The 19,840-nt window shown below is 42.0% G+C and overlaps 1 protein-coding gene across 1 annotated transcript in view; it reads right to left on the bottom strand.

The window, feature by feature from the left end:
• Nucleotides 1-16,852, bottom strand: part of EPAS1 (endothelial PAS domain protein 1) — a 139,367-nt gene extending 122,515 nt beyond the window's left edge. The window contains exon 1 of the mRNA XM_074989642.1: nucleotides 16,421-16,852. Within this exon, the coding sequence (XP_074845743.1) occupies nucleotides 16,421-16,446 (26 nt within the window). The 5' untranslated portion in view covers nucleotides 16,447-16,852. The remainder of the gene's footprint in view (nucleotides 1-16,420) is intronic.
• Between the last annotated feature and the right edge of the window lie 2,988 nt (nucleotides 16,853-19,840).

Here is a 19,840-nt window from a genome sequence, read left to right as displayed (position 1 = left end):
CTATCCCCAAACCTTACCCCTTACTATCCTAGGCCTCCCATTGCATGCCAGCCTCACAGCGGAGCATGGCCTTAGGGGGCCTGTTGTGGGGACGTAACAGTTGTCAGGCTCCCCATCCACCACGGGATGGGGGGTGGGGTTTACCTGTGGCTGCGGGTCGGGTGGCAGAGGCTGCAGGGGTTGCTTTGGTCCCTGCACTCACCTTGCTAATGGTGCTTTGTCCTGCTGGGCCACACCACTCCACTCACCCAGGCCATTATACCTTGCTTCTCCTCACAAGAGAGTCATGCTGATGAATGTACCCTCCTGGGAATAAGTAGTGTTTAGCGGCAGGCTTTACAGTTCATTCCTAGTGGGTGGAGGGAGGCAGAGAAAGTGGAATACCCCACTCCCAACAGAAAAATGTGGCTGAAGCTCTTAAAAAGATTCACGCAGAGTTTTGCTCCCCCACAATCACATGAGGAACAATCTAGCTCCTAGTAAAAATCCATGAGTCATTTAAATATTCTGGCCGTGTGTGTGTGTGTGTGTGTGTGTGTGTGTGTGTGTGTGTGTGTGTGTGTGTGTGTGTGTGTGTGTGTGTGTGTGTGTGTGTGTGTGTGTGTGTGTGTGTGTGTAATTCCAATAAAAATACTACTTAAAAACCTCATGCCCAAACAAAGCTACCATTACCCAAATCAGCTCTGAATTCAGGACTTCACCCTACAGTTGTGTAGTATTTTACAAATCTATAGATTATTTACAAAGTCATTCTTACTGCTATTGAATTCTGTGGGAGCAGCAGCAAGTCAGTATTCTATGTAGTTATCTAGAGGGTTCCAGTAAGTGGAATTACATCCTCTGTATGAGGCTGATAATGGTCAAGAGTACTATTGTACAATAATAGTACATAAAAATTATACCAGACACAGCAGCCTCATATATTGTGTCACACAAAATGCTTTAGAGTGTGGAGCAAGTTGCAGTTAGAATTAAAATGGTTGTGATTAAGTTTAATCTATAAGCAATAGAGCATTTTCCATTATATATAATACCAGTCCAATTACTGTATTTTAATGTCACAATGATCTTCAAAGTACTCTGACAATAAGCAGAGCTGATAATGTCAAGAATTCACTCATGGAGAAGGTAATATAATTGTGAATGCACAGACGTTGGAGATTCACTGATAATGTGTGTTATAACAAGAGTGATATTTAAAGGATTGGTCTGTGGTTTATCATACAAATGCATTGTTAAATGCAAGTGAAAATGAACTGAGTATTACTCAGAGATTAAGTGCAGTGAATATGCTATCATTTATTGCAGCCATTATGTAACTCTGGTGAAATAAAATACATGGAATCTTGTTTCAATACATTTATTAAAAAACAAAAACAAAAACACCTCTCCTTCATACCCACTAGAATGTGACCTTCATACTTCTCTATCTTAATACAAAGCAAACATTTGTTATGCAAGTGCAAAAATGTGTATTCTAAAGGTAAACAACAATATATTATCAAAGACATACCAAATTCTCATGGCCATCAAGTGATTTTCACTGTGTGCACACAAAAGTAATAAAGGGGGGGTCCAATAACAAAAAATTGCAAGAGCCTTGTGCTGCAGCAAATAATCTTCATAATGCACATTGGTTTTCATGAAATAGTGTAGATTATTTAAAGTAGACAGTAGCATTTTGTAAATTATAATTTATTATATACAAGTAAACACTGTAGGGGGCTGATAAATATTGATTACTTAAAGAAAATAATCTAAATAAAAAAGTGAGCTAAGTATGTTTGTGGATATTACTGTACAAGGTTTACTGCGTCAGTAATTTACTCTGGAAAGGGTGCCATTTATATTTTGCTTGCTTGCGTTCCTAGAAAGAGCCTGATAATTCTAGATTCAATCTTTAGAAACACTGTGATTTTTTTTTTTTTATAGACATAGTGTTTTTTTTTTTAATTTTGCATGCCTCAACATTCAGAAACTATATTCAGCAGCAAATGATTTTTATTTATCTTTAATGCTATGGTTACAATCATTTATTTTATCTTTTAACAATAATGAAAATATTCATGTATTCTAAGGGCTGAAAGGACCACAATAATCATTTAGACTGACTTCCTACATAACACAGTCCAGAGATGCTCGCCCAAAACTTCAAGTGATGAAAAATGTACCACATTCCTAAATTAGTTGCTCTAATGGTTAACTAACATGTTTGTTACAGATTTGTGCCTTATTTATAATCTGAAGTTGTCTACCTTCAGCCTCCAAATAGGTTTTCAGACTAAGATACGGATTGCTTAAATATTTACAATAGTTAGTGTTAATATTTTAGTGGTTGCAAAGAAGTTTATAATGAATCGACTAATTTTATTACCACATATAATTTCAGACTGCTCACTAATAATACTTTAAGCAATAACCACATAATGTAGTTTCTTGATTGGAAATCCTCAAGTATATTATTTTATCTTTTCCTTAAACAGTACAATTTTTCTATAACTTGAAGGGACACTCTTAAGGCAAGAGCTTTTAAAATAAATGCCAATTAAAAATATGCAACTGGCATATCTAAATGTATAAAAATGCTGCGCTATTCTAGTTTCTGATCCTGCCACAGGCTGCACAACAGGGAGAAAAGAACAGGAAAGGAGCAAATGGAAAGTCACTGAAGTAAGAGTGGGAGTTGAAGGTGCTCATGAATTTAGAGAGACGCACAACATTTCACATCAGTGGATACATACTGAAGACTTTTTATTTTCTGAAAAACAACTCTAAAAACCCAGTAGCCAACAGACAGTGAGAAAAAGTAGTGATTAATTTATACAGCATCTCTCAGGAATATCAGTACTCTACAGAGTATACGTTCACAAGGAAGCAGATTTTAAAAGCTGATCTACTCTACCAAAAACCACATATTCATTTGATCAAAATAATTATCTAGCTGTTTTTCTGTCCACCTAGGAAAACAGACATCCAGCTGCCTTTAGAATCAATGGTCTTCAGAGTCTTTAGCTGTTGGAGAGGATACATGAAGAAGCTGAAATACTACTCATAACATGCAATCTAAAAATTCCTTCCAAACCAGAAGACTCAATACCTACATTACTCATATTATTAAAACAAAAGTTTACAGAAACTGAAGTTAATACTAAATTTATAAGAAAAAATCAATTAGTTTCCTTTTTATTGATCTTGGAATCCAAAGACCCACTTCTCCAAGTACTTACATTAATTTCCTATCATCTATGAATTTGATACACTGCTACTGTTTTTTCCAAAGAGTTTAAAATTTAAGGAGGCATTCTTGATATATTAAATACTCAGCTCACTAAGCCTTTAATCCATTGTGTGTCTGTGATTATTGCAACTAGAAAAAAAAGTATACAATTTTCAGTAAAGCAAGTTCTTGGAAAGTGATGTAATCATTTTACTTACATATACACTCAGGAAAAACAGAGCTGCTTCTCGGTGTTCAACAGAACTAAGTCAATGTTCACTAGCTGGGGCTCAGGCTCCAGATTTCTAAGTCATTTAGGTACACAATTCCATATATGGCCCAAATTGTGTAAATTCAGCCTAGGGACCATACATTTGCAATTTAGCCTTCTTCATAAACAAAATTTGACACCCTTGATGTTGATATTTTCCTTCTTTCAGAATTAGTGAATATCAACTTCGCATATCAGAGAGACTATTTTTATAGGTGAAACAAAACTCAGTTCTGACTTCTCACATTTTGCTCATTGATGGACTGAGGATCCATAAGCTGTTGAGCAGTATATTTTTAAAACTTGTTTTTTATGGCTAGCATATTTTGTTGCACCTGTGAATTACTGAAGATTTTTAGAATATTATGTACTTAGTTATGTTTCAGCTATGTAGATTTTTAAAATGGTTAAAGCAAATGTTAAATTTGAGATTGAAAATATAAATCTATTAGATCTCTCCTTTGCTTCCAACGTCCTTTCAACATACATTAATACAGCACAGAATCAGGTTACCAATCATTATTGTTGATATACAAAGCAGAAAGCAAAAAAACCCACAGAAACTATCCAAAGTTGCCCTTAAAAACCTATAGAAATCAATCACACTTCTGCCAAGTGCACAAACTTGTCCAGAAAGCTGCAATAACCTATTATTCACTCAATCACAGGCTAAAATAGATCTATTGTAAAGTTTCCTGAACTCTTCTGACTGAATCTTTCACAGGGAATAACCCAAATATTCCCTGAATCAAAGAATACTGCTGATTCCACAAAATTATGCCTACAGGAAAGGTCAAGATCAGGGCACCTCTTTGACTGAAGCTCAGACACAAAAATTTGACTAAATCAACTTTTGCTTCTTGTTGGACAAGACATTTAATGAGCTTCTATAGAATGGAATATTTAATATTTGCTGTGCCATACAATGTGACAGACAGAGAAGTACAACAGATACTTTATCCCACCTTCAAACTCTTCATAAAGTAAGACAGCCTAAAATTAAGTTAAAAATCTAATTGTTTTAAAATCTAAAATGGCACACAGTTTGCAAAGTACTGTTTGTGATACACTTCTTTAATAATTAAAAAGTTTAGTTCTAAATACAATCATTCAGACTAAAGAGCTAAAATCATAATTGAATTTATAGTGGCTAGCATACTAAAAAGTATAATAAATATGGCTAATTTGGAACACTAGCTATCACCAGCTGACTGGTCTACTGTACACCTGAAAATAAATACTGTATTCCACACTGCTATTGGTAAGCATAAGTATACAGTTTCACACATTGTTATTTCATATGGAAAGGAAACTTGGTAGTTGTGAATAATCTTGCAAGTCTAATAAAAAGCAAACACTGTCTGCAAGTGATTAGGCTCTGACTAGAACTAGCAAGTTAAAGCACTTTGCTCCAACAAATGTTTGAATTAACTACTGAACACGGCTCAAGCCTGAGAGATAACAAACTATCTTCAGGAAGTAATATAAAACCTGCACCTGCATATTATGTTTGCATTTTGTTTTACTATACAATGGTGGGTCCTAGCTATTGGCACACAGCTCATGCCTAACATAATGCTGTAAAATGAATGTACAGACAGAATTTTCTACCTTATGTTAAGCAAGCACACTGGTAATTAAATAGTATTTAAAAGAATACCCCTGATCACCATACTTCATTATTAACAGATCTAAAACAGAAAACAAGCATTTTGGAGTACAGAATTAATTATTTGTTTGCATTGTTACAGTAGCTGTGAATTAGGGAGACATTGTGGGTCATGTAATGTCTTTTATTGGACCAACTGGTGTTGATTAGAGACACAAGCACTGATATTGACACAGAGCTGTCACATCTGAGAAAGTACACAGTGACAACTAGATTCAAGTTGGAACAGACTGTTTACCATAAGGAGTCAACATACTGTAAGAAACCATTCAAAGTGAAGTGGGCAGCAGTTAACACCTCTCCAGACATAGGACTCAGGAGGATTTGAGGGTTATAGATTGTTGTAATAACCCATAAAACCAGTGTCAATAATTTATTAAGTCCATAATTTTTAGTGTTTTACGAAGTTATTAATGTAAGTTCCCAGGATGATTCTTACTGAGAGGTGGGATATGCAGGGAGTATTTTGTGAACAATGTTCACCCATATGGGTAATAGTTGTGTTTTTATCTTTTCCATGTGAGTTCATTGAAGAGCATGCAATTGTCTTGTTTCACCCAAGTGTCAAGTTGGTCTCAAGTATCGGTGGGGTAGCCGTGTCATCTGATGAAGTGAGTCTGTGCTCACGAAAGCTCATGCTCAAAACTTTTCTGTTAGTCTAAAAGGTGCCACAGGACCCTTTGTTGCTGTTACAGTTCTTCTTGGGGCATTTTGTGCTGTGGATGAGGTACACTTCTTGTTGTGAACGACATATGTAGGACCTATGGATTTGAAAAGTGTGTTGTGAGGCATAGGCTATGGTTATACTACAGTGCTCTGTCAACAGAAGTCACTGTTAGAAGAGATTTCCCAACAAAGCTTCTATCGACAGCATGCGGCCACACACTAAAGCAGATTGAAAGCGAACGCCACTCTTTCAACACAGCAGCCAGACTGCCAGGCCGCTCTCTCAACAAAACAGGCACCTGGAATCACAGCAGACAGGGCTGCCCATTTTTCTGGTTGCCCTGTCTGTTGAGAGAAGGCCCTCCAGAACATCCACACACCTTTTTTGTCGACAGAAACCGGACGACAGCAGTGTTACGCCTCACGGCTGACAGAAAGAATGCTGCCAGCAAAAGTGCTGAGTTTTGTCAACAAATTGTCGACATTTGCATGCACACGCCACAAGTTTGGTTGACACCACCAGCTTTGTTGGCCAAGTTCACTAGTGTAACTGTAGCCATATTGAATATCTTACCAGTGAAGTGTGTCTGCAGGTTTTGTATCTGTTGCAAATGTAGGGTATTGCAGAGATGTTAATTGGTCCTTTATCTGGAACTGGTTTCTCACAAGTGGTTCTCAACCAAGGGTTATATGTACCCTTGGAGGTAATCAGATTTCTTCTGGGGAGAAACCATTAAACTCATGTAGATATTTCCTTAGTCTTATAATAGGCTACATAAAAAGCACTAGCAAAATCAGTACAAATAAATAGGCCAATGACTTTTTATACTGTTCCACTATACTGAACTGTAAGTACAATATTTATATTCCAATTGATTTATTATATGTTAACAATGATGAAGTAACCAATTTTTCATTAACAGTGGGGAGTGACACTTGTTTTTTATGCCTGATTTTGTAAGCAAGTAGTTTTTAAATGAGTTGTAACTTGGGAGTATGCAAAACAAAATCAGGTTCCTGAAAGAGGTACAGAAATCTGGGAAGGTTGAAAGCCACTGTCTTACAACATGTAAAATCTGTTCCATCTTGTATTTAGTTGTGACGCTTGGCTATGTCAGTGCTTCAGTAAAACATTTGTAGCATGCCTGCATCAGTGGGAAGAGGCTGTGGGGCTATAAAAATGCAGCGCGGCAGCATAGGTGTCCAAGCTTGGTATGGAGCTCAGGATACAGCCTAAGACCAAACACCTACATCCAGGCACCACCGGGAGGAAGACGGCAACTTCCCCAGATCCCAGAGCTCCCCCATCCACTGCTGATGCTATTACAGCAGCTCCAGCTGCTGTGTTGTACGTGGTGTGAGCTGGCAGAGGTTGCTGCGGAAAATGCGGGCTCCATCCCTTGTGAGGGGTTGTCTCTGCATGGCCCCCGTAATAAGTAGTCCCAGCACTGGACCCTTGAAACTGCTGCTGGAGTGCTGTCTGGTGCGCTACAGATAGCGCTGAGGGCTTAAGGGTGGGAGAGAAGAACAGTCTAAGAGGTACTATGTGCTGGCTGCATGCAGTCCCACCCCTTCTGCCCAAGGGACATGGAGCAGGCCCCCCCCTCCTGCCTTGCTCAGGAGCCCAGCAAGGCTGTTGGTCCTGTACCTTCATCAGTTTTGTTAACCCTCAGTCTTAGGCCTGTGAACCCATCTGCTGATACAGCCCAGCCCCAGTGTTTTACAGAAGCGTAGACAATCCCTCCGAGAACCTTCTCCAGACTTGAAGAAGAGCTCTGTGTAAGTTGGAAAGCTCGTCTCTCATGCCAACAGAAGTAGGTCCAATAAAAGATATTACCTAACCTCACCCACCTTTGCTTTATGGCATGTATTTAAAATAATCTGTCTTTTTCACTGTATCTCACTGGCCATCAATATCTTTGCCCTGATGTTCACAAGTTGAAAGGGGTCAAATTAACTAACATGAAATTTCTGGGCGAGGTTTTTTTTCCCCATGTCATGTAGCAAGATGAACAATGTAAAGAAAGCAATTATAACGACTTTCAGCCTCGACTGGCATTTGAGCATTGTTTTTCAACCACATCTGAAAAAAATTACAACTAAGAAAGTATAGTTCCATGCTCACATTTGAAATATGAATTCTGATTCATTATACAACTGCCTTTCACTCACTGTGAATCAGTAACAAACAGCCTGATCCTTCAGTACATACTCAAAACAAGTGCTATAATTCTGTTGACTTCAATGAGACTACCTACACCAGTAAGAACTGCTTCCATGAGTAAAGGTTATAGTGTCTGGTTCTACAGAAGCTGAGTTTCAAAAGCAATGCTCCACTACTTTATTTTTTTTACTTCTCTGCATAAGACACAAAACTCTTAAAGGTAGGTAAATTTTGTTCACTAGAAGTTTGTAATTATTTTTAAAACTAGTCAAACTGTGGAAACTGGTGAAAATATTCAAAAAAACCCACAGTTTTAGTATTTATAGAGCACAGCAATGCTTGTTTGGAAATTTACTTGAGTATTCTGATGCAAGGATCTTGCACCATAAAAGTAGGTATGTGACAGAAAGCAAGAGGAAATTAACCATTTAGATTTGTAGCAGGGTTCCCTAAATATGAAGGATACCATAATAAAAAAATCCCAGGCCTGACGCTCTCCATAATATCCAAACAGGGTGAATATATATAATAACTGACCAGACAAACAGCTAAATAGAACATGCAATGTTATTTGACAAACATGCAGGGTGAATTAAAAAAAAAAAAAGCCACACAATTTTTTAAATGTTAAAAAAGATCAGGTTTTTTAATTTAAAACAGTTTTTGATATTCTTAAAATCATCCATAAAATACTAAACTTCTCATTTAAAAACCATTACAATTAAATATCATCACAGACATGTTCCACATACACTTCTCCATAAAAAATTATTCCAGCCTGTCTGGCCCAGGGGCATCCAACCTTTTCTCATCAGGGGCCCCATGGCAATTTTTTTTATATATTCCAAGAGCTGAACACAAAATAGCTCAAAACCACCACCACCACCCAGGCTTAAACCCCCCCACAATCCCAAACTGCCCCCAACCTTAAAATCTCCCACAGCCTTAGACCCACCGCAGCCCCAAACCATCCCCAGCCTCAAGCCTCTGGCAGCCCCAAACCATCCCCAGCCTTACACCCACCCCCACAGACTTAGATCCAATTCCCCCATGCACCCACTAGCCCAGCTTCTCCATATGTCTGTCCCAATGCCCCCACTCTCCCTCCAGCCCAGCCAGTCCATCCATCCATCATCTGTCTATCCAGCTGTTGCTACGCCAAGGATGCCACTCATCTTGGTGAGCAGGCTGCGGCACTCCTGCGGTGCTGCCTTGGGGTAGGGTAGAGCTGGTCCCGCCATAGCTCCTTGCTGATGCCCACCTGGCTGTAGTAGGCAGGATGCACGATGCCATTCAGCATCATGCTCACCATCTTAATGCCCTCAGCGGGGCTGCTCTGCCACCCAGCCAGCCAGGGAATGAGGGGATGCGTGCTCTCACATGCCAGGATCACTCATTACGGGGACCGTGCCGGGACAAACCCCCATGAGGGACAGAGCTTACATTTTTCCCAGTGACCCCTGCCAGCTCAAGCCTTGCACCTCACAGCAGGGCGCTGGGAACTGCCCCTGCCACATTGTACAGAAGCCAGAGGAGTGAGCAGTGACGAAAGCTGCTTGGAGCCACCCAAATGCCTTTTAAAAATGGCACCACTGCCAGCTCAGTGGGATGGATGAAAAGCCTTCATGGGCTGGATTCTGGCCCAACGGCCATGTGTTGGCCAGCCCTGGTCTGGGCTAACTACAATCTCTCGGTTCTTGAAAGTTCTGGGCTTTCAATTTCTTTTTCTTAGCAGACTAAAAAGTAGTACGTACAAAGAAAGACACAAGATGGATAGCACTGGATCGTATGGTGGTGGACCTTGGCCAAGCAAGGCAGATGAGTTAGCTCAGACATTGTCTTAAATACAGAGAGCCAATATATAGGAAAGGTCAGAAATAGCACAGAAAGCACCAGGAGGAGTGAAGTGGAAAGAAAAAGGGAAGACTTTATTCAGCATACACACAACTTTGTATATCCCCAAGATTTTTCCCCACAGAAAAATCATCCTGGCTTCTTGGAATAAGAGGGACCCCGTTCTGGGAATATTTTGAAGAAATTCATTCCCTGGGTAAAAAAGGAGAATGTGTTAAGTGTAAGAACTGCAAGAAAATGATCTCAGGCCTGCCTGCCAGGATGAAACGTCATAAGGAAAACTACTTGGTAGGAGAAAATTATGTGGATAGGACTGAGTGGATCAATTGGTTAGTAACTTAACTAATTCACTTTGCAATACATCATTCTTCAAGACTCCCTCTGTGCCTTTTCGTACAAGTGTGATTTGACAAGTAAATTCCCAAGCTGTTTGCTGTGTAGGGTGTTGCTAGGAAAAAAATATGGTTTAACTTAGCTAGTTTTTTGGCTTGTTTAATTAGTTAACTAGATTTGGAATCTATCACCCAAGTATACAGTACAGAAAGCTGCTATTAGACAAATCTACAGTTTCTAGCAGCCACTGTTATTTTCTTATTTTATATTACATAATTCATCCCCTTATTTTGGAAAACCATGGCCACAGACCATAATGCTGATCCTATAAGCACATTTCCTATTTGACTTCAGCATAACAGCTTTTCCAAGGGATCCCCATTCTGTAATTGGTTTCTGAAAAAACAAACAAACAGACGTGCCACTGAATTCAAAGGGGTTTACTCGAAAATAAGCTGAACTCAGTAAATCTTGTCTTTTTCAGTATCTTTATTTAAATCAATAATTGTGATGATATAAACTGCTTTGATTTAAATCAATCCACCCTGTGAACAGGAGATCAAAATGTTATACTCCACTCAAGCTACAGCCACACAGCAAACTTTATTTTGGAATAACAGCTGCTATTTCAAAATAACTTTGCAAGCATCTATGCTAAGCACATACTATTCTGAAATAAATTCAAATTAGTGGGTGCTCTATTTTGAATGTCCTAAATCTCACTGCAGGAGAAACAACACCTATTTCAAAATAGCTATGTCAAAAGAGGCACTGTTAAGACACAGAATAGCACTATTTCGAAATAAGCCGTAATGGGGTCCAACAGCACTATTCTGAAATAGGCACTATGTGTCCACACATATTTTAAAACAGCTGGGTATTTTTTCAAAATGCATGTGTGTGTGTGTAGCTTTGTTATTTTGTAATAGCTATTCCAGAAAGGCTTATTTGGAATAACGCTGATGTGTAGACGTAGCTTCACAGACGCCAGATTTTACCATTCATCCTGCGAATATTTTGATTTTTAACAGAAACAATATGAAGGCAAAGTATGCATAACTTGTCAGAAACAAAGACAATTTTAGTAGTCTCACATTCTGCAGTTATCAGGTAGAATCCATTCAATTTCTATAAAATCCAAATATTTATGAGTAACACGAACAGTGACTAGAGAACTGAAATCTACCTTTTTAATTGGATGCATGGGCCACCGAAGTCCATGGAAACTGGATTTTAACAACTAGATTAGTTCTTGTGTGAGTAAAGATATGCAGGCTACTATTGACAGTAATGCTCTTAGGAACCTATCCTTGTCCGATTAAAGTAAATGGCAACAGTCTCATTCACCTGAGATGGGCAAAATGACCTTAAGGCATAGGTCAATGGAAGCTGAGACACAAAGTATCTCCTGAGAAATTCTTACCAGCTAGCAGTATATAAAGCAATCTAGCCATAGCTGAACAGGGACAGTTAAGCACCATATGTTTGGTCTTTTAGTCATTTTTCCCCCACCCTCACTACCACATAACATCTATAAATTTGCACCAATTACTGAAAAAAAAAAAAAAAATCTGCCTGATTTTGGTCTAGTATGATTACCTATCACAAAGAAATTTTTCTGATGACATGGGAAGGGGCAGTAGATCATGAAATAATCATACAAAAGTACACTTAGAAATCACTACTGACAGATTCAAACCAAATAGTAACACACACATATTGCTCATAGTCTCAATGGTTCATTTTTTCCAGCAATCTGTGTTCTGAATGAATTTGTCAGCAAACGCCAAACATGCATGATCAATGTTCACTTTGAACAAAAGAACAGCTTTGACTGTGTCTGCACTCATTGGCCACGTCTACACTGGCCCCCTTCTTTCGGAAGGGGCATGGTAATGAGGGAGTTGGGAAGATGCTAACGGGGCACTGCCATGAATAAAACCAAATAGGAAGAAGGGGCTTTCAAAATCCAGGGGTCCTTTCAAAAGGTCCCAGTCTACATGGGTGGCGCTCAATTTGAAAGCAGCGCTTTCAAATCATGCGTGGCCACCATTATGCTAATGAGGCACTGCATATTCACAGAAGCACCTCATTAGCATGCCCCTTCCAAAGGAGGAGACTAGCGTAGACGTAGCCAAAGACCGATCCACAAAGAACACTAAATCCTATATTCCTTATAGATACAGGACAAACTCTATTTGGTTTTGTAATGTGTCTTGAAGAAAAAAAATTACAAAAAAAAACACAAAAAAACACACACCCAACAATCAACAGAAAACTAAGACATTTCAAATACCTTAAAATCAGCTCTCAGAACAATGAAATATCATATAAAATTATGATCATTTGCATATGGCCATGTTTGGAATATGAAGATTAAACATACAATAATGATTTACTAAGTTTATCTTACAACAGTTTATAAATATTAGTATTCTAAAATATTTTTGTTTAAGAATGTGAATACCTACAAGAAACTTGCTACTGACTAATTTAAATTAATATATCTGTTCATTTACTATCACAATCGCTCAGACCAGATTTTTATTAAAGGAAATTCCATGTTACATCTACTGCTGAGAGTGTGACAACATGACAGTTCTATATAGAATGTTACTCTTTAACTTGGACTTAAATATAACTCCTATGTCAGAGTCAAAGGATGATCTTTGATTTAAATGGAGCACAATGTAAAGTGTCCTGAATTATCATTCACATTTTATGATGGCAAAACTGTTCTTCAAGACTTCTGCCTCAAGACTTAGCTAGAAGTCCTACAAATCAGATATTTATTACATCAGCACTTTTTCCTCCATTGAACTGATTTATAAATTGTGCTATTCAGTGAATTGTTTGGAGTTTCCAGCTGTATATTTGGGTAGAAATCAAGCTAATATAGCAACAACTGATGAGCTATAGGCAAAAACTCATTCATATAAAAGTAAAAAATAGAAACAAAATATATTCTGTTTCAACGGGCTACACAAACATTAAATTTCACCTCTATTAATACACCCTGTGAAGTATTACTACCCAAGCTCTGAGAGAGGGAAATTGGTACAAGAAAACCAGAGACAGTAGATTAGGACCCAGATCTCCTAAGTTTCAGTTTGGTGCTGTATATAAAGTACCTAAGACACTTTAGAGGCAGAAAAGCAAAGAGAGGAAAGCAGAAAATGAAATCAGTGCACTATTAGTTGAGGCTGAATGCATCTTCTAGTCCTGAGCCTTAAACCAGTACCACCTGTGGGAAGGACTGCTCCTTGAGAACTGAACTGTTTAGTCACTCTCGATGATGCAGAATGGCAAACAGTAACAGAACTGCTTTGGTAATTAAACCATTGTCTTGATTCAGGTGCCATCTATGGCTATGTCCACACTGCAATGACCCATAGCTGGCCCATGAGCTTGGGCTTCAGCAGCAGGGCTCTAACACTGCAACAACAAACAGCTGAGCCCAAACATTTACACTGCAATATTGCAACTCCATGATGGGTACTGAATTGCAGTGTAGTCACACTGTATGATCTACTTTAGTTTCAAAGAATTCTGTACACCAGACAGTGTTCATATAGTTTTAGGCGACAGTGTTGTGTGGGTGGGTGATGTATATACAGTGATGTAAATATCTTTCATTGCATCTGTGACTTTTCAGTTTGAAGATTATTTCAGCCCTTTATTACATATGCTATATATTTTTATAAACCCATCTTACTGTATCTCATTTTTTCCACTTCTCTCCAAAACAGAATTATGATACTACATAATGTTACTTGTAGTATCATACTTCATTCTTTATATAGAATGTTAACTAATATTTAGAACAAATGTGCACTTAAGGTAAAATAGATAACCCTAATAAATTAATGGCTGATATGCTGATGGTTCTAAAAAAAATACAGTTTTATAGTTAATACCATTCATAATGAAACTCAGACAGACAATGATCTGGTACAACTGAACAAAATTAAACACAAATAGTAAAAACTATTTTAAAAGCTTATTATATCAGTCAATTAAATAACTATGTATGAAGATATTTCCTTCATAAATTATAGCTTTTATTTACATAGGTCCATATTCAAAGACAAAAGTCAGTCTTGCACACACCAATAGCATAAGACAGCTTGGATACCTCACCACAGAGGCCATACCTGCAATTTTTAATCATTTGGACAGTCCTTACTCATGCAAGTATTCTCCCTGATTTCACCTTACTATAGTTTGTCACTTCTTTCCCTTTGTTTCCATCTGGAAGGTGCAATAGGGAACACCAAACACTTTTTATTAAGATTCAGTAGGGAAATTGTTCCAAGTCATAATATGGAGTTTGAATACCTTGATTTCTGTTTTCTTTGCAGGTATGTATTTACGATACTATAATTAAATCCCTACTTTATGCCTTCTTGCAACAACAACAAAAACTGTATTAAGAGTAAAATATAAACACCTGTGCTCAGTACATTCCCCAAGCCCCCAACTCTTAAGTGAAATGTTTGGCAGTTAAAACACTCCCTGCCCTTCATGGCTTCCACTTCATCAGATCCTCAAAATTATGAGGCTTCCTTATACACCTTCTATAATGTCGTATGTTGAGATTTATCAGCAATATAAATGTTTACATAGCATATAAACTTTCCCTGTAATTGTAATTATGAAGAATGTTGTGTTAAATTCCTTCCTTTTAAAACGCTATCTTTCACTGAAATAAATAAAGTTATCTAATTGACACTAAATAATAAACCCTATAAACTGCATTAGCTTAATCTCGGAAAACAAACTTAACTAAGTAACCCTGAACTGGAGAGCTAGTATACAGAGCCCAATCAATAGCAAATACGTGCGCGACTTTAGTTTTGAAAGGGCCGGGTATGAGTGCAATAATGCGTTTGCAATTATACTCTTCGTAGGAGCATGATCGAGCCCTTCCAGAAAACGTATTTTCCCATTTGGCAGAAGCTACGGTCCCTCTTCCGCCCCTCCCCAAGGGCACATGATGGAGCAGGACAGTGGGAGCAAATGGGACTGAGGCGAGGAGAGAGGGAGACCTCTCCGATACAGCCAACCAGAAATCAGAGCCCTGCACCTTCCCCAGTGCATCTAATCAGAGCGCCGCTGCCAGGGCAGTCACTTTCAATGCAACCAATCCAAGTGCGGTCTCTCAAAGCAAGCAAGGGACTGGCGCAGACCTAGTCCCTCGGCGTTCCAGGCAGGGCTGGGGCGTCACTCTAGTCGCTCTCTCCCAAGCGAAGCGGATCCGGAGTCACAACCAGTGCAACCGAGACCAGCCGATCGCCGCACGTCCTCGGGGGCCAATGCCCACAGGACTCACACACTGAGGCGGGGTCCCTCCAGCCCGGGCGCCTATAACTCCCTGGGGCTGCATTAGTGCGGACCCTGCCTCGGTATCGATGCTGGCCGGGGCACGCTGACACGCGCCTGGCTTTACATCCCCGGCCCTTGAGCTCCCACTGGGAACCTCGGTCTACAACCGCCCCCCTGGCGTGCGCTCCCGGGGACGCGGCCAAGCGCCCTGGTGCGTAGGCGCCAGGCTGCCCGGCGGCCGGAGCTGCAGCCGTGCATGTGCTACGCTCCGCTGTCCCGCGCGGGACCTCGCGAGGAGCGTGCGCCCCTCCGCCCCCTTTGGCGATTGCGGCTGGGAAACGCTTCGTACCGGTGACCCCCCCGCTGCCCTCCCTTCAGCGCAACCCGCCAGCCCCCTCCCGGCGGGCTGCTTTAACCCGTCGCCTCCCACGGGGCCGTCACGCCTGCAACCCGTCGCACCCAGCCGGCTCGGGCCCCGGCTCCCCGGCCCGCGCCGCTGCAGGCGGAGCGAGGGGGGCGCTGGGCTGCGGGCGACCACCCTCCGCATTTGCTCGGAAGCTGTTTGGTGGCGAGCGGCTGGGGGAGCGGCACCTCCGCCGCGGCAAGGAGCGGTCCCCAAAGCTTCCTCGCGGCGGGCCCGAGCCCGCAGCGTTCCTACCTCCCGGCGCCCGCAGAAGCCGGCTCGGGCTCCTCACCACCGCCCGGATCCTGCAGGCGCCGGCTTGGGTCGCTCGGCAGCAGCGGCAGCCGGCCCGGGCTCCGCCAGAGAGGTGCCGCGGCGAGAGGAGTCACACAGGTGCCCTGGTGCGGATGCTACCACCGGGGAGGCCCCCGGGCCGTGCAGCTCCCCGGGCCCCGCGCGTGCAGTTCCCGTGCGCCGCGCCGCGCCCCGACCCTTTCCGGCCGCCCCCGCGCGCTCACCTCTTCTTTTCCTTGTCAGCGGTCATCGCGGAGGCTGCTGCCCTTTGCGCGGCTTAAACCCACCCGGGCTGCCAACCGGGCTCCGCGCTCCCGGCTGGGAGGCTCCTGCTGCCCTCTTGCCCCCAACACCACCGCGGCCGGCCGCCTGCCAGGGGAGCGCGGCTGGGAGGGAGGGAGGCGGAGGGGCGCTGGGGGGCGCTCTCCCAGCGGAGGGCAAGGCTGGGCGGGCGGCGTGTCTGTCCGCCAGGAGGAGGCTGAGGCTGAGGCTGCCGGGCAGGTCGCCCCTGAGCTGACCGTACAGTCTCAGGACACTGCCGAGGATTGTACAGCCCGCCCAGGGGGAGGGGAGGGACGGGACGGAGGCAGCGCCCGGCGGGCCTCTGCGAGCTGAAGCGCCGCCAGAAGAAAGTTCTCACTTTAAAACTCCGACCCCTGGGCTCCGGGGGGCAGGTTCAGCCTCTTTAGCCCCGGCCCCGGCTCCCGCTGGAGCTGTCGGCAGCTCGCTCTCCAATGGGGACCGAGCTGGCTGAGCCCTCCCCCTCTCCGGCCCCTCCCCCGGCCCCGGCCAGCCCGGCTCCCGCCGCGGGCCTGCCGGGGAACGTCGCGGGACGCGGGGTCGCCGGCCGGAGCCGCAGCCGCAGCCACAGCCACAGCCTCAGGGCCGCCGCGGCACGTTGTGCCTGGCGGGGGAGGTACGCGGCAGCAGTCGGGCAGGACTGGAGGTCCCCGGGCGGCGATTGCTTGGCAGGCCGCAGTTCTCAGTGCTCCCGGCTCCGGCCAGGGGCGGCCTCCCAGTCTCCGCGCCGTGCCCTGCTGCCGCACTGACCTCGCCCGCAGTTCAGGGGCTTGGGCCCGGGCTGCCTCCTGCTCCGGCCGCTCCAGCCCTGTCCCGGCCAAGCAGCGCTGGGAGACGCGAATGGCGCCGGGGGAGAGGGGCCGGCAGCACCTGTCAGCAGCAACCTGCCTGGGGATCTAACTAGTGGGTTTGGATCACTTATGGCCCAGACCCCCACCGCCCCCCACACAGGCGGCCTCGATTAATTAAAAATACCCTCCCCACACCTAACTTTAACTTTCTAAATACGAATAACAGAGTGAGGGAGGCAAGAGAGTCCTAATGATGGTGTATAGTGCTTCAATGCGGGTCACATCTGTACAGAAGTGAACAAGAGTAAGTACCATTAAGGGTGCAGGGGATGCTGCAGCACGCCTGACTTAAAGTTGTTTTCATAATATGCATAGTCCCCAACTGGATTCAATGGTTGTCAGCACCCATGGTGAGGACAGGGGCATAAATTTGCAAAGGCCCTCAATTTGCTGATCTTCCTTCTCTTCAGTTTTTAACAGTTTGTTTTTTGGGGGGGGAGGCTTAATGCCATTGTATTCTTATTGACTTGTTCAAATAAAACAGCAATAACCTTTTATAACATTAAGTTTGCTGATATTGTCTCCTGGACCAATAAAATACTAAGGCTCATCTACTTCTATTGAATGCTTTTTGTTTTTGTACAATTAGAATTCTGCTGTATCAAAAATTCACTCTTCGTACCACAACCTAATTATATATTAGTTTAATTGCATTCTTAATCTCTACATTCTACGATTTATTTTTTAATTAGGCAGCTCAAATCCATAACACCTTTTCCTCAAAATAAGTCACTAGCTTTCCTACACTTCACACTTAATATAAATAATTAGGCATTTTGTTTATAACAGATTATTTTTCTATTATTCAAGGTTTTGAGAAAGATTGGTCAAAGAAGATTTTTTTATGTAATACATTTAAAGTAATGTGTATCTCCATATTAGTAATACATTCTGCTCTCATCTGAATAGCGTTACCCAAGCTTGTATAGCAGCAATCTGATTAGGTGGTAACAGTTTCTTATACAACAGAACCTACACAAAAGAAAACCGCAAATATTTAAAACTTAAGTAAACTTGGTTAAACAGAATTTATTTAGTCTTCAAGTGACAAAAGAATGCAGCAGGATCAAAGAAGCAGTCATTCATTCTCCAGATTAACTTGGTCCTTCACTGATTTTTGCTGATGTCATTGCTTCTCTCGATATCTGAAGATTCTTTACATGGATAAACATCTTGACTTCAGAGTCAGACAAGCAAAGATTTAAATGGGCTGAATTTCAAATGCACAGTAAAACTCGGATAATTCAGATCTTACCCATTGGTCTAGTCCTAGTGATGCTGTTCTAGATGTCACATTTCTTGCTGTTTTGACAAGAACGGGTTGAAAGTAATGGAGCAATAATGGATGTCTCAGTGACTCTCCAACATGAATGAGGAATGCCGATGGACTCCTAAATACACCCAATCCTTGCTTTCCTTCCTAGTGATGATGTTGCCATTTCACAGAGATAATGAATGAAAATATACATAAAGGATTTTCAGGGTTGTCAGCCATATGCAGGTTCTCAAAATAATGGAAGAGGGAAATCCTGGCACCGTTGCAATCATGGGAATTTTGCCATGGATTCTAGAGCCAGCAAAATTTCAGCCACAGATACTAAAAAATGATCCTATGTTTGCCAGAAACAACAGTATAAACTACTACTTCTCAGTCCTGACAAAATGGAAGAGGGAACAGATGCTCCATGTTTGAGAAGATTGTTCCAATTTTCAGCAAACCAACCATATTTACCCATGCTAGGGGCCAAATATAGTCTTCAGCACTGCATAGATGATTGATGATAAAGTAAGGCGCTCTTCAGTACATATTTATAAAGCAGAAAATTTCATCAGGGAGCATCCTTGCTGGAGGCTGGTATTCAGACAGAGAAATATGAAATTTAATTCCCAAATGCGTTGTTACCCTTTTATATTTTTGGCATTATAAGGAGTTTAAAAGGCCCCATTTGTTAAAAGAGAGCTCTGAATTTCCCTGCACTTTAAATAGGAAATACTGCCTATGGCTTTTTCACACAACAACCACAGTATATGCTTTTAAGAAATATAGCATTCCATGCAACAAAGCACAGCAATAAAATAAAAATACAAAATATTAAAAACACCCAAAACCCACCAGAACCAATAGTTTGGTTCAGTAACAACAGCTTGGCCTCTTGGCATAGATGGCATTATGTCACACATGGGTGCAGTATTGCCAGATTAGGGAAGGTTGGGTCAAATGTCAGGGAAACAGTCAGGAGAGAGGATCCTCCATGAAGTGACCTTTGTAGGGTTTTGTCAGAGCATACTCTTTAAAAAGACAGTATGTCTGGGAAACTACAGAGGTGCAAAGCGGTCAGACTTGGAAACCAGGCTCTAAGCCTTATGTCTGCATGTCCCTGCACAATGCTACTGTGGGCTTTTTCCACAAGCCAGGGCATGGCAATGCTATAGACACATGTTGTTCCAAGCCATGTAGACACAGGGCTTTCCCTGACACATGTGACTCATTCT

Source organism: Carettochelys insculpta, chromosome 3 (assembly GCF_033958435.1).
Source record: "Carettochelys insculpta isolate YL-2023 chromosome 3, ASM3395843v1, whole genome shotgun sequence".
Classification (NCBI taxonomy): Eukaryota; Metazoa; Chordata; order Testudines; family Carettochelyidae; genus Carettochelys; species Carettochelys insculpta.
Note: the sequence above shows the minus strand (reverse complement) of the source record. Positions and strands in the feature narration are given on the sequence as shown.